Source organism: Leucopleurus acutus (genome assembly GCF_964270905.1).
Source record: "Leucopleurus acutus genome assembly, chromosome: 6".
In the NCBI taxonomy this organism is placed as follows: domain Eukaryota; kingdom Metazoa; phylum Chordata; class Mammalia; order Artiodactyla; family Delphinidae; genus Leucopleurus; species Leucopleurus acutus.
The window spans coordinates 1426974-1442282 of NC_139149.1; the positions used below are offsets into that span (position 1 = coordinate 1426974).

General features: G+C 56.6%; 1 protein-coding gene across 1 annotated transcript in view; it reads left to right on the top strand.

Moving 5' to 3' along the window:
- The window catches only part of GLI2 (GLI family zinc finger 2), a gene marked incomplete at both ends in the record, with an annotated part of 182503 nt that extends 167582 nt beyond the window's left edge, over positions 1 to 14921 (top strand). The window contains 5 exons of the mRNA XM_082841145.1: positions 3415 to 3564; positions 7471 to 7635; positions 8924 to 9202; positions 10707 to 11043; positions 12493 to 14921. Coding sequence (XP_082697271.1) covers positions 3415 to 3564; positions 7471 to 7635; positions 8924 to 9202; positions 10707 to 11043; positions 12493 to 14921 — 3360 coding nt within the window. The remainder of the gene's footprint in view (positions 1 to 3414; positions 3565 to 7470; positions 7636 to 8923; positions 9203 to 10706; positions 11044 to 12492) is intronic.
- Positions 14922 to 15309: the final 388 nt, after the last annotated feature.

Consider the following 15309-nt stretch of genomic DNA (forward strand, 5'->3'; position numbering starts at 1 on the left):
TGGGCTCACTCATGCAGTGCAAACAGCAGGAACAGGAGCTCATGGCAGGAGGTGCCTGGCTTCCAACCTGGCTCCACCACAGCTAACCAAGTGGTTCTGAACAAGTGACTGAACCTCTGTGAGCCTTGGGTTTTTTCTCCTGTAAATAGAGGTGAAGCCCACTCTACAGAGGGGTGAAGGTTTACCATGATACCAGCATAAGCACTTAGCAGAGAGCAACCCTCCATACACGGGCATTCCCTCCTGGCTTCTCCTGCCTGTTCCCCAGGCCGGCCCCGAGTGGTTCCCTCTTCTCCGTCCAGAAAAGAACTTAAAGTCAAGAATAAACCTCCCCCAACCCCAACACACACTCCTTGGTGAGTGAGTGTCTGTAAAGATGAATCTACACCAAGCTGGAAGCTCAAATGCTGGGTAGATCCCCACTCGGCAACTCTCTTACATTTTAACCAATTTAATTGTAAAATTGAGTTAGCTACCTGACATTTTTTTAATATTTTAAAAATTATGTAAGTATTATATAAACATGTTCTCTTTATAATCAAATTGAGCACTATGGAAGTATATAAAATGTAGAGTAAAAATCCCTCTACCCTCTCCTTTCTCACCACCAAAGACAAGCATTGTCCAGAGTTGAGCGTGAATCCTCCAGATGGCTTCTGTTCACACACCCACGCGCGCGCGCGCGCACACACACACACACACACACACACACACACACACACACACACACACACACACACACACACACACACACGCTGGTCACACCCAGGAGCCATCCCACAGGAGCCACCTCCTCCCTAGCTCTGTGAAATTAACATTTAAGACACCACCCACTCCCCCTGCTTCCTTTTCTCATGGGCTTGCTCTCAAAGACTGTAGGTTTCTTTGGTGTTGAGGTTTCTCCCCTCAAATTTTCACCCAGGGGACTGGAAATTCTCAGCAAACCCATTGCTGCTGACGTCAAGCCTGTAAAGCACGGTCTTATCTAATCCTCCTGGGACTCAAACATAATTTTTCAACCAAGTGCTCTGAGCTAGAGTTCACATATATATCTTTTTTTTTTTTTTGGAGCTTCCTGGCCGCCAATGCAAAGAGGGAAATAAGATTAGTTCAGCCAGCCAGCACCTGCAAGATATTAACACCTCTTTGGGTTAAACAAGTCTTGAGGTGGAGTAGGGGCCACTGGAGCTGTGAGCTTTGGGACAAATCAGATAGATGAAAGGGGGAAAAAAGAAGATCTGGAGCCGGAGGGGTTGCAGGCAGAGAGGTGGAGGGGAGGATGTAAAAGATGCCCAGCAAGGAGTGGGTCAGCCCTAAAGAGTGGGGAGGGGATTCCTCAAGTAAAGGCAGGGGCTCCAGACGTGGGAAGAAGGGCTCCAGCTGCAGGCTCCTGCCTGGGTCCTGGGGCTGTGGGTGACTGTCTGCACCTGGCCCTGAAAGGAGCAGGTTCCTGTGTTGGGGTGTGGGGAGCAGGCTGGTCTGCTCAGCTCCGTCTCTCTCTCTGCTCCCTGGGAAGATGGATGGCCTGGGCATGCATGCGAACTGGAGCCCCTAGTCAATTATTAACAATTTGTTGCTAAGCAAACCAATAAGAAAAAAGTGAAAGGTATTGTCAGGAAGCATTTTCATCATTTGAAAGGCTTTCAAAATGGAAAGTGAGGCTAATATAGTAAGATTTCCCTGGAAGTTCAAAGCGCCGTAGATTTTGCTTGCTCTGATGTCGGCATTTGGATGCATGATGGTCCAGCCTGTCACCCAGGGCGCGAGGGCCCAGCGGTTTTCTGTCTTGCGGGGAGAAGATGCTGCTGGACCCCAGATGCCCAGCTCCGGCACAGCCTTGTAGGTTGCAAAGGTCTACAGAAGCGCCGTCCAATAGAAAGACACCACCAGCCCCAGTGCCAGCCCCACAGGTAGTCTTACATTAGCTAGGGGCACGTTTAAGCAGAGTGAAAGGAAACAGGTAAAATTAATTGGATTCATGTATCAATATTTTGTTTAACCCAAAATACCTAATATTATCCTTTCCGCATGCAGTCAATATATCACAAAATTATTGAGATATTTTACATCCTTTTTTCATTCTCAGTCTTTGAAACAGGTGTGTGGTTTATACTTACAGCCCATCCTGGTCGGGAGCAACCACCTTTCAGGGGTGCAACAGCCACAAGCGGAGAATGGCCACCAAATGGGACAGTGTGGGTCCAGATGTGGTGGCAAAGATGCCACCGTTCCCACTCCCCAGTTAAACAGACAACCTGAAAGATTAAGGACATAAAGGTCCTGAGGCCCCACCCACGTATCAACACATCCCAAAGCTCAGAAGTAGTAAGAGCCCTGCTCCAGTGAGGACTGCAGCCTTCAGTTAAATCATGAAAGCAAGTAACAAAACCAAATGTCCTACTCAGGGCGGCTTGCTCTGCTACCTGTGACAGAAAACCTCCGTGGCCTGTTGCTGCCCATCACAGGGAGAAACTGCCCCCGGGGGGCGCACAGGTGATGGGCCCAGGGCAGAGGCCAGAAGGTGTGGGTGCAGGGGCTGAGAAAAAGAGAAAAATTCTCCCCATGCTCCTGACCCAGGGCAGTGCTGGCTGGGGTGGGTCTGAGGCCGACTCGTCCAGGGAAGGCTTTCTGGCCATGCACTTCCCAGCTGCGCCCGGGATGCCCCCCCGCTCCGAGTACCGAGGGCCCCCCGCACCACTGCAGGATCAGCTGGATGTCTTGGGCTGTCCCGCCTTGCCTTCCTGGGCCGTTTTGTCCCCCGGGCAGCATCACACACTGCCCAGGGCACACCGTCAGGGTCAGACTCTAGCTCCCTCCTGGGCAGGCTACTTTCACAACCTGGGCTTTTGTGAAAAGGGGACGAAGCTGTCATCTCATGGGTCACTGTCAAAAAGAGAGACGAGGATGCATTTATGTTTCTGTTATGATAAGAATGTTAGGGACCTCCCTGGCGGTCCGGTGGTTAGGGCTCGGTGCTCTCACTGCCGGGGCCTGGCTTCAACCCCTGGTCGGGGAGCTAAGATCCCACAAGCCTCGTGGCCTAAAAGAGAAACAAAAATATGATTTAAAAATTTCTGGAGCCATAGGGACAAGCTTGGGAGAGGCTGCTCGTGCCCCCACTGTGTGCATGTCTGCCCCACCGCAGCTAATGAGTGCCTACTGTTTGCAGCCTGGAAGCATCATCATAACCATCAGTTCTCCATAGACCAGAGCCTAGAGCCCAGACTGGTGTCTTTGACCATCATGGAGGGTCACTTTGATGACTAATTGGAAGATGCAGCCCAGATAACTCACGAGGAGGCGTGGCCAGCACCTGGATGCTGGCCCATGCGGCGGCTGGTCTGCATAGACCAGGTGGGGTCTGGAGGGGTGGGTGGACGGGCTCACCCTTCCCCGTGGGCTTCTTCCCGGCAGCACATCAACAACGAGCACATCCACGGGGAGAAGAAGGAGTTCGTGTGTCGCTGGCAGGCCTGCACGCGGGAGCAGAAGCCCTTCAAGGCGCAGTACATGCTGGTGGTGCACATGCGCAGACACACGGGCGAGAAGCCCCACAAGTGCACGGTGAGTGGCCGCGGGCCGGCCCATCGGCCAGCTGATGGGGCTGGTGTGGGCAAACCTGGTGGAACAGCGTTGGGACAGGCCTTGCCGACAGGGTGTCCTGTCTGCCCCCGCCCAGTCTTGGGTCCTGGGGGCCCTTCTGTCTGTCTGCTGCCCCAGATCTTCGCTTACTCTCCCTGTGGGGCAGTGTGTGCATCTCGGTACCTGCGGGGGGTGGGGGGCGTGCTGGTGTCTCTGTGGTTGTGTCTGTGTTACCAGGAGCCCCACGGCGCAGCTGTGCCCTCACCCGACTGGGTGACCCTGGGCAGGGGGCCAGCTTGGTGGCTCGCTGCAGCCTGTCCTCTGCACAGAAAAGAGTTTCACTGGAGAGTCACAGATTGAGCAATGACGGGTTAAAAGTCACTTTGGTTGAGTTTTTTTTAAAAGTGGGAACGCAGTGATAAGACCTTTTAGACAGTCTCCCTTATGGAGTCAACAGGATTTGTGACGCTATTGGGTTGGCCAAAAAGTGCGGGGAAAACCCGAACGAACTTTTTGGCCAGCCCAATATTTGGTGAGACCTTTATTTTAATTTTATTTATTTTTGTATACAGCAGGTTCCTATTAGTTATCCATTTTATACATATTAGTGTATACATGTCAATCCCAATCTCCCAGTGCATCACAGCACCACCCCTCCCCCGCCACTTTCCCCCCTTGGTATCCATACGTTTGTTGTCTACATCTGTGTCTCTATTTCTGCGCTGCAAACCGGTTCATCTGTGCCATTTCTCTAGGTTCCACATATATGCGTTAATATAGGTGAGACCCTTTTTTAACACACAGGAATTGCTCCCTCTTTCAAAGAGTGGTGGCCCTGTGATGCACTCCTGTGGCTGTGACAGAGGCCTCTGGGAACTGCTCTTTGTGAATTACCGTATTTCATAGATTCTGAGACATACACTTCATTCTCATTTTAATGACTCTGAAATCAGTCTGTCTTAAAATCGGTGGTGTCCAGGATTCAATGAAATACACTACCTTTGTTGGCAAGGTTTTGGGTTTTTTTAATTGAGATAGAATTCACATACCATAAAGTTCACCCTTTTTAAAAAAATGTACAATTCAGTGATTTTGAGCGAATTCACAAACTTGTGCAGCCTTCACCACTAGCTAATTTCAGGACATTTTCAACACCTCCCCAAAAGAAACCCCATACCCACCAGCAATCACCCCCATGCCCCCCTCCCCTGCATCCCCTGACCACCACTAATTTGCTTTCTGTCTCTATCAACATGCTTATTCTGGGCAGTTCATAAAAATGGAATCATACAGTGTGTAGCCTCTGTGTCTTCTCCTTCACTTAGCATGTTTTCAGGGTTCCTCCGTGTAGTATCATGTATGAGTATTTCATTTCTTTTTGTGGCTAAAGAATACTCCACTGTGGACGGATCACAGTTTTTTATGCATTAATCAGTTGGTGGCTATTTGCATTGTTTTCACTTTTTGGCTATTAACACTGCTATGAACATTCACGTTCAAGTTTTTGTGTGGTTATGTTTTCAGTTTCTTAGGTATATACCTAAGAGTGGGTCATAGAGTCATAGAGTGGGTCATTGCTGGGTCATAGAGTAACTCTATGTTTAACTTTTTGAGGACCTGCCAGACTCTTTTCCAAACAGGTGACAGTATTTTACATTCCCACCAGCCATGGGTGAGGGTTCTGATTTCTCCACATCCACACCAAAACTTGTAGTTACCTGCCTTTCAGTTACCTAGTCATCCTAGTGTGTGTGAAGTTGCATCTCATTGTGGTTTTGATTCGCATTTCCCTAATGACAGATGATTTTGAGCATCTTTTCGTGTGCTTATTGGCCATTTGTATATCTTCTTTGGAGAAATGTCTACTCCAATATTTTGCCCACTTTTAAATTGAGTTATTTGCCTTTCTGTTGTTGAATTGTAGTAATTTTACTAGAGCCTGATTTGCAAATAGTTTCTCACGTTCTGTAGGTTTTCTTTTGATTTTCTTCATGGTTTCCTTTGAAGCATAAAAGTTTTAAATTTTCTCAAAGTCCAATGTTTTCTTTGCTTGTGCTTTTGGTGATGTATCTAAGAAACCACTGCCTAATCCAAGGTCGCAAAGATTTATCCCTATATTTTCTTCTGTGAGTTTTATAGTTAATAAATATAGTTTTATTTATATAAATATATACATGTATACATTTAGTAAGGTAGTTCTTCCATTTAGGTCCTTAATCCATTTTGAGTTAATTTTTGTAGAGGGTGTGAGATAAGGGTCCAAATTCGTTCTTTCGCATGTGTTACACAGTTGTCCCAACCCCATTTGTTGAAGAGACTATATTTTCCCCATTGAATGGTCTCGACACCCTTGTTGAAACCCAGTTGACCCTAAATGTATGAGTTTATTGCTTAACTCTCAGTTCTCTTCTGTTGATCGATACATCTGTCCTTATGCCAGTACCACACAATGTCTTTTTTTTTAATTGATGTACAGTTGATTTACAATAGTGTTAATTTCTGCTGTACAGCAAAGTGACTCAGTTATACACATATATACATTCTTTTTTATGTTCTTTTCTATGATGGTTTATCCCAGGAGATTGGATATAGTTCCCTGTGCTATACAGTAGCTTGATTACCATAATTTTGTTGTAAGTTTTGAAATTGGCAAGTGTCAGTCTTCCAAATTTGTCCTCCTTTTGCAAGATTGTTCTGGCTCTTCTGGATCTTTTGCAGCAAGTTATGTTCTTAACACCCCGAGTGGTAGCAAACCATAGCCCTCTGATATGAGCTGTGAACTGCAGAAACGAATAAAAGACATTGGAGCCAAGTGTGCCCAGTCAAACTGGTCAGGAATAAAGGGGAGGATGTGAAGAATGAGACAGTTCCTGTTGGGGTTTACGTGTTATTCTGGGGGCAATTTTCACAGCTACACTGGATGCAATTGTGGTGTGTTTGGAATAGGTGCCCCCTGCAGTGATCCTTCCTCCCTCCCTCCCTTCCTCCCTCCCTTCCTGCCCCTGTCTCTGGCTCCCTCTTTTCTTCCTTTCCTAAAATGTTTACTGAGCGCTGCACATGTTTCTCTTCGTCAGGTGCTAAGTCCTAGGAACACAGAAATGAACAAGACCCAGAAAGTACCTGCTCTCCAGGAGCTTGTATCCTAGTGGGAAGGCCAGATAACAAAATGATTAAGATAATTATAAACTGCGTTAGGGAGTATAAAGGGAAAAGGGTGGTATTATAATTAAGAAAATCAGAGAACTGCTCTCGGAGGAGATGACCTCAAAGATTGAGAGGGAGTGGGCCAAGCCAATGCCGGGGTGGGTGGGGGTGGGAAGGAGGTTCCAGCCAGAGGGGACAGTGTGCGCAAAGGCCACTCGCCCGGGAAGAGCTCAACAGGGTCGGGGAGCAGAAGGGACCGAGGGTGAGGATGGCCAGCTCCCTCAGGGACGCAGAGGACCCTGGATTTTATTCTCAGCACATTCAATGCACAGAACAGTTCTAATCAGGCAGTGGCGTTGGGAAACAGTTGACGAGAACATTTACAGAGTTTGTAATCATATGGGAAGAGTCTTTACAATGTGCTGTTGATTTTAACGAGCAGAATAAGTAACTGAACGCTTGAGATGTTCCCGATTTGGGTTTGAAAAACGTGCGGGGATGAACTGCAGAGTCCCCAGAATGAGACTTGCCTGGGTGTCGGCTGTCCCTGGGCCGTGGACGGTGCCATTTTCCTGTCCCTTCCACGTTTTTGCGACGTGTCACTTATATAATCAGGAAGGAAGGTAGATGCTGTCGCTGAGATCCGTGCTCCTGGCTGCACGTGCGGGGCAGAGCGGGCCCCCAGGTCAGGCTCCCTACGGTGGATATGGGGCGCCCTCACTGACTGAACCCGCCTCTTCCCAGTTTGAGGGCTGCTCGAAGGCCTACTCCCGCCTGGAGAACCTGAAGACGCACCTGCGCTCCCACACAGGGGAGAAGCCGTACGTGTGTGAGCATGAGGGCTGCAACAAAGCCTTCTCAAATGCCTCGGACCGCGCCAAGCACCAGAACCGCACCCATTCCAACGAGGTACCCGGCCCCAGGGAGGCGGGCAGCGGGCACGTGCGTGAATGCATCACCCTCATCCCACGGCTTCTAGACACCCGTAGGCCATTCGGTGGCCAGGTGCCACTTCCCTCCGCCCCCTGGTGTGGGGACTCAGCATGCAGCGGCAGCCCTGTTCCCCCCACCACAGGCTGGCAGCGCGGATGACACGCTCCAGCCGCTCGTGCCGCCCGGGCCTGCGGAGCTGTCGGTCCCTCCCCGCGTGGAGCACAGAGCAGCCTCTGTCTCTCCAGGTAGCCAGAACCCCAGGCAGGGCTGAGGGAGCCCAGGGAGGAAAGTTGGGTGGGAGCTCATGGTGGCTCTGTATCCGCCTTCCGGTCCCCGCCCAGCCATTCAACTGCTGTCACTCAGGTAGACTCAGGAAAGGATGTTTCTAAACGTTTTGATACATTTTGGACCCCAAAGGGACTTGCTCCAGTGCTGGTAGGAAGTTCGAGGACTTCCCAAAGGTATCTGAACCCCTCAGAGTGTCTAAAGACAAGAGCTAGCCTTGGATAGGGGTGTGTGTGGGTATGTGTGTTTGCAGGTATGTATGTGCATGTGTGTGGATGTGGATGTATGTATTATGTGTGTGGGTGTGTGAATATGTATTTGTAAGTATATGTACACGTGTGGGTGTTTACATGCGTGTGTGTGAGTTTACGTGGATGTGTGTGCTTGTATGTGCATACGTGTGTGTACCTGTGTTCACGTATGCATGTAGACAGAGTATATGTCACTTGTGTGTGTGTGTGTATGAGCTCAGGACTGAGGTTCAGAAACCCTGGGTTTTCATCCCACTCCTGGGTGACTTGGGGGCAGTGTCTTTGCCTCTCTGAACCTGTCTTTCCTCGTGAGACAGAGCAGGTGTTCGTGCTGTGTCACAGACGTATAACGAGGTAATACACTCTCTACTGATAGCAAAATGCCCAGCGCCCCAATCGCTATGCGGATCACACCAGGCACTGTGTGTCCCCTCCCTCTACAGGCTCTGATCCATGTCCCCGGTCCGTGGTGGGGCCCCCTTAACCACAGGCTTACCTGCAGGAAAAGGTGGCAGGCGAAGCCGGCGGGGCGGGGCTCCTGCGGGGCGGGACTCCTGTGGGCGGGACTCCTGCGGGGCGGGGCTGACGTGGCTCCATCCATGGGCCCAGCGCCTTCCGACAGTGCCGCCAGCTCTGCTCTGCCGAAGGACGCGGCTCCGGGAGGACGGACGGTGCTCCCACGCGGAGTCTGCCTTCCTATCCCATCCGTAACGCCTCTTCTCTTCCAGAAACCCTACATCTGCAAGATCCCAGGCTGCACCAAGAGGTACACAGACCCCAGCTCCCTCCGGAAGCACGTGAAAACGGTCCACGGCCCAGATGCTCACGTCACCAAGAAGCAGCGCAACGACGTGCACCTCCGCACCCCCTTGCTCAGGGAGAACGGGGACAGCGAGGCCGGCGCCGAGCCTGGCCGGGGCTCCGAGGAGAGCGCCGAGGCCAGCAGCACCAGCCAGGCCGTGGAGGACTGCCTGCACGTCAAAGCCATCAAGACCGAGCGCTCCGGGGTAAGCAGGGCTGCGCAGCAGAGGCCTGGTCCATACCCCGCCCCCAGGAGGCCGTGCCCAGCGGCACCAGGGGTGCAAGGATGTCCTTCCTCTCTCCAGCTCAGCTGGCCCCCATCACCACCTTGGGCCCCCATGGAACCTGTTTCGTGCCAGGTCCCATCCTGCTGGGCAGGCCGTGGGTGACGGGGATGCCTCCCCCGACGCGGTCAGTTTGCAGGGGGTGGGGCGGTACCCGGTGTCTGCCTTTCCAACCAGTATCCGCCGCCGCCGCAGCTGCCCCCGCCCCTCTGTCCTGTCTCTGCGTCCTTGCCCCTCTGGCCTGCACCCCTTTTGTTCTAACCACCTGTTCTTTGTCTCCACCTCTTTCTCCTGACTGTACCTCCCCTAAGGATAGACGGTACTGAGGTGAGCGGAGCAGCGGGGTGGGCTCTGGGCGCGCTGGCGTGAGTGAGGGGGGCTGGGGCACTTGTCCAGGCTCCTTATGGCCGGGAAGGCAGGTTCGGGTACGTAGACCGCAGGCACCGCAGGTGGGGCCGTCGGAACAGCTCGAGGCTGGCAGCAGGGGGTCAAGCTTGCAGGCACAGGAGGAAGCGGTGGGGTCCAAGCCCAAGTGAGGGTCAGGGCAGGGTGGAGGTGTGAATCTGGACTGCGGAGCAGGGCAGGCCTGACCTACAGAAGGCCTTGAGTGCCGAGGTGAGGGGTGTGGGCCGTGCTGTGTGCAGCTCCCCTGGAAAGGTCTGGAATTTGGGAGCCTTCAGGTTAGAAATGAACCAAGGATGCTGCATCCCAGGTGAGCCTCATTTGGGCTCAGATCCCAGGTCACGGTGGAGGGAGCCCAGTTTCTGTGGGGTTCCACCCCGTACACGTGTGCCACCAGCTCTCGCCTCAATTCACCCTGTTGCAGAGGGAGGGCTGGTTTGGGGTGGCCACTCAGGTCAAGGGCGAGGGCTGTGTCCAGCAGCTGCACCCTCCGCGGTCAACCCTTCCCTTTCTAGCAACCCACCTCCGGCCTGCTGGGCAGACGGCAGGTAGCAGGCCTTCAGTGTTTCTTACTTCATCGAGTGGCCCACCCCCATCGCTGTTGTTGGGGTACTTGAGTCTCCTCCTTCCTGTCAATTTCACGCGGCTGCGGCAGCCTCTGTAGGGCTCAGCTTCATAGGGTCCACATACTGAAAGCTCTGCAGGCAGAGAGCTCGGCCCAGACGCTGGCTGGGAAAGCTTAGGAGCATAGCAGGGGGCTAGGGCGGGTGGGTGGTGGGTGCCTGGCGATTACCCGCTGCCTTCTACTCGCCAGGTGGTCTCCATCCATCCGCCGACTCTCTCCAGGAGTCAGGTCGGGTCCCGCTTACAGCTGGGGAAGTCGAGGTTCAGAGCAGTGGTGCTTTGAAAGCTCCTCCATACGGCAGCTTCCTGCCCCCGGGTGTGCAAGGGTGCAGCGTGGGTGGCGGGGCCGGTGGGTGCTCGCACCCTCTGAGTCTGTGCCTTCTCACCACGCTCCCCACAGCTGTGTCAGTCCAGCCCCGGGGCCCAGTCTTCCTGCAGCAGCGAGCCCTCTCCTCTGGGCAGTGCCCCCAACAATGACAGCGGTGTGGAGATGCCGGGGACAGGGCCCGGGAGCCTGGCAGACCTGACGGCTCTGGAGGACCCACCGCCGGGGGCCGACGCCTCCGCCCTGGCCACCCCCTCCGCCGGTGGCCTGCAGCTGCGCAAACACATGACCACCGTGCACCGGTTCGAGCAGCTCAAGAGGGAGAAGCTCAAGTCGCTCAAGGATTCCTGCTCATGGGCCGGGCCGGCTCCACACACCCGGAACTCCAAGCTGCCCCCGCTTCCGGCAAGTGGTGAGTGGAGGCCCCGGGCGTGCAGGTGGGGTGGGAGGGAGCCCAGGGCAGCACGATGAGGTTCATACCCACCAGGCACCATGTGCCCTGGAGAAAATGGATCTTACAAGCCCATTGCACAGGTCAGGGAATTGAGGCTCAGAGAGGTGAAAGTGCTTTGCTCAGATCGGTGGCAGAGCTGAGGCTCAGCCCAGGCCTGAGTGGCTCCGAAGCCCATGCTCCTCCGGCTACACCATGCTGCATCCCCATAAGCCCCAAGGCAGGCAGACCCAGCTCAGCCCTTGCTCTCCTCGTGAGCCATGCACTTGCCTACCAGGCACCTGCCGCGCACACCACGGCAAAGGGCTCGGCGGGACAGGGACACGTTCCAGGTCCCTGTGGTTAGAAGGCCAAGTTACGAGATGCCGAATAAGCAAGGAGCGCCGAGGACAGAGCTCAGTGTAGCTCGAGAGAAAGCAGGGCAGCTGGGGAGGCGCAGGGAGGGCATCACGGAGGCGGCAGCCCTGTGCTCAGCCTCAGGAAGCGTTGGCCAGACTTTGAGGTGGAAGATGTCTTCACCAGGCATTTCTTGAGTGCCACTGTGCCAGGCTGCGTGCCGGGCGCCAGACACCTTGGGGCACTGAGCCTCCACACTGCCCTCCAGGGCCCAGTGTGCACCGTGGCACTGAGTTATTAAGAGGAGACCCGAGAGGCACCACCCTGCTCCTCCTTGAAGGGGGGATTCGTTGCCCCAGCTGTCGAGGGAACTGCCGGCAGATGGCCTTCAACTCCCCACCTCCTGCAGAGATTGCCTGGGGTGCTGACAGCTGCCTCACCCAAGGTCACCCTTCCCGGCATGGCCCACGTCCAGGGATAGATCTCTGCAGGGCTGTAGAGGCTGCTCAAGGCCCAGAGCTGCCTGTGAGATGAGCCGCGGCTGGCGGTGGGCCTGCGTTGCAGCTGTCTTCTCCCTAACCACTCTGCTGCCTCTCCACACCACCCCGCCGTGGCTGTGGATCTCAGGACAGTCCCCCTAAACAGCCTGCTGGGTAAACTCAGTCCCAGGGGAGCCCACATGGCAACGCCCATCCGTGGATGGTGGGGATGCAGGGAGGCTGTGGCCAGGGCCCTCCTGGGCTCTTGGGGATAACCCAGTGCTACGGAGAGGCACATCCCATCCACAGCTGGAGAAACTGAGGATGGGACCGAATGAGAACGCAGGGCCAGCCGGGCAGTGCTAGATTGGGATCGGACCTCCTAACTTCCACTAGCTGCCCTGGCAATGAGTGCCACCGTTTGCTAACTGTCCCTTCCTTTCTTCCTCTTGTTGAGAAATCATTGGCTGGGTTCCTTCTGGGTGCCAGGTCCCGTTCCAGGGCTCTGGGCCCGGCAGCCTCAGCGCGGCCCAAGCAGGCAGTGTACCGCCCCTTGTCCCCAGTCCCCGGCGCTGACCCCTCTCCTCTCCCGCAGGCTCCGTGCTGGAAAACTTCAGAGGCGGCGGCGGGCCAGCGGGGCTGCTGCCCAACCCGCGGCTGTCCGATCTGTCCGCCGGCGAGGTGACCGTGCTGAGCCACCTGCAGGAGCGCCGCGACAGCTCCACCAGCACGGTCAGCTCGGCCTACACTGTGAGCCGCCGCTCCTCGGGCATCTCCCCCTACTTCTCCAGCCGCCGCTCCAGCGAGGCCTCGCCCCTGGGCGCCGGCCGCGCACACCCCGCCAGCTCCGCCGACTCCTATGACCCCATCTCCACCGACGCGTCGCGGCGCTCCAGCGAGGCCAGCCAGTATGGCGGCAGCGGTGGTGGCGGCCCGGGGCTGCTCCAGCTCACACCCGCCCAGCAGTACAGCCTGCGGGCCAAGTACGCGGCAGCCACTGGCGGGCCGCCCCCCACCCCGTTGCCCGGCCTGGAGCGCGCTAGCCTGCGGACCCGGTTGGCGCTCCTGGATGCGCCCGAGCGCATGCTGCCCGCTGCCTGCCCGCGCCCGATCGGGCCTCGGCGGGGCAGCGATGGGCCGCACTACGGGCCAGCGGGGCCGGCGCCCTCCTTCCCCCATGAGGCGCCGGGTGGTGGGGCGCGGAGGGCCAGCGATCCCGGGAGGCGACCCGACGCCCTGGCGCCCCCGCGGGTGCAGCGCTTCCACAGCGCCCACGACGTGACCCCGGCAGCTCTGCCGCTGCCCTGCGCCCAGGGCCGAGGCCTCCGTCTGCAGAGCCACGCGAGCGCCGACAGCGGCCTGGCCCGAGGCCCCTACTCGCCCCGGCCGCCCAGTATTAGCGAGAACGCAGTGATGGAGGCCTTGGCGGTGGGGGCGGACGGCGTGGGCCCCGAGGTCAGCCTCGGGCTGCCGGAGGACGACCTTGTACTTCCCGACGACGTGGTGCAGTACATCAAGGCGCATGCCGGTGGCACCCTGGAGGAGAGCGCCCCAAAGGTGTACCCCCCGGAGAGCACCTGCTTCTCCGAGAACCCCAAACTGCCCAGCCCCGGGCTGCACGGCCGGCACACGATAGCGGCCGCAGACTCCAACGTGGGCCCCTCTGCCCCTGTGCTGGGAGGCTGCCCACTGGGTTACGTGGCCCCCTCCAGCCTGAACAAAAACAGCATGCCTGTGCAGTGGAACGAGGTGAGCTCCGGCACCGTGGACGCCCTGGCCAGCCAGGGGAAGCCTCCACCCTTCCCACAGGGCCACCTGGCGGTGGTGCCACAGAAGCCAGCCTTCAGCCAGTACCCAGGCTACAGTCAGCAGGGCCTGCAGCTGAGCCCCGGGGTCCTGGACAGCTCGCAGCCACACCTGCAGCCCTGCGGTGGAGCACCCTCCGCGCCCAGGGTAAACTACATGCAGCAGCTGCGGCAGCCAGGGGCAGGTGGCCAGTGTTCCAGCATGGCGGCTGCCGTGAGCGCCCACCCTGGCTATGGCCAAGCCCATCCCCAGCTGAGCCCCCTGGATGGGGCCCCGCACCAGTTCCCCCGGTCCTGCAGCAACATGGCGGCCAAGCCAGGCCACCTGGGGCTCCCCCAGCAGATGGAAGTTGTCCCTGACCCCGCCATGATGGGCAGCAGCCACAGGGAACTTGACATCCCCAGTTCCAGCCTGGCTAGGATGCCACCACCTCACCTAGCCCAGAGCTACCCACAGCAGAGCCATCACCTGGCCACAGCCATGAGCCAGGAGGGCTACTGCCAAGGCCCCAACCTTGTGCCTTCCCACCAGCCTGGCTTCGTGGGGCCTCAGCAGGGCCCGACAGGGGCGGCCGGATCGAGCTTCGGCCTAGTGCAACCCCGGCCACCCGCAGAGCCCGGCCCTGCTGGCCGCCGCCGTGGGGTGCGTGCGGGGCAGCAGCTGGCCTATGCCAGGGCCTCTGGCCACGCCATGGCTGCCCTGTCAGCCGACCAGGAGATGGCAGAGTCTGTGCCCAAGGGGACGATGGGCGGCGTGTTGGCCCTGACTCCCCAGGCACCCCCCCAGGATGCGGGCGGGGCCCAGGACCGCAGCACGCTTTACTATTACGGCCAGATCCACATGTACGAGCAGAACGGAGGCCTGGAGAACCAGACCAGCTGCCAGGCCATGCGGCCCCAGCCTCCGCAGCCCCAGGCCTTGCCCTCGCCAGGGCTCAACCAGGTGTCCAGCACTGTGGACTCCCAGCTACTCGAGGCCCCCCAGATTGATTTTGATGCCATCGTGGATGATGGCGATCACTCCAGCCTGCTCTCGGGGGCCCTGAGCCCCAGTCTCCTCCACGGCTTCTCCCAGAGCTCCTCCCGCCTCACCACCCCGCGCAACTCCCTGACTCTGCCCTCCATCCCCGCGGGCATCAGCAACATGGCGGTCGGGGACATGAGCTCCATGCTCACCAGCCTGGCCGAGGAGAGCAAGTTCCTCAACATGATGACCTAAGGCCCCGGCGCCTGGCGCTGTGCGGACCCCGAGGGACCAGCGCTTCCCAGAGCGGGGGCCTTCCGTCCGTTTCATCTTTTTCCCCCAAAAGTATTAAATAGGTCTGAGGGAGTTTGGCCAGTGGCTGGTTCAGACCACAGAGGCTTTAAGGGCAGGTTTACGTGCGTCCTGTCTGGTCTTCTTTTAGATGATCTGTCGGAACTCTGAAAAAAGCCTCAACAGAAAAGGCAAGGCAGGAATGCAAAACTCGTTTACACAGCGCTTCGCAGCCTTTGGTGTTTATAGGACCACTCTGTTCTGGCTTTGTCACCTCTGTCATCTGGCTAATGAGGGATTACGTTGGCCCAGGGCTTTCCAAGCACACGTGGAAAGAGGAGAGAGGAACCAC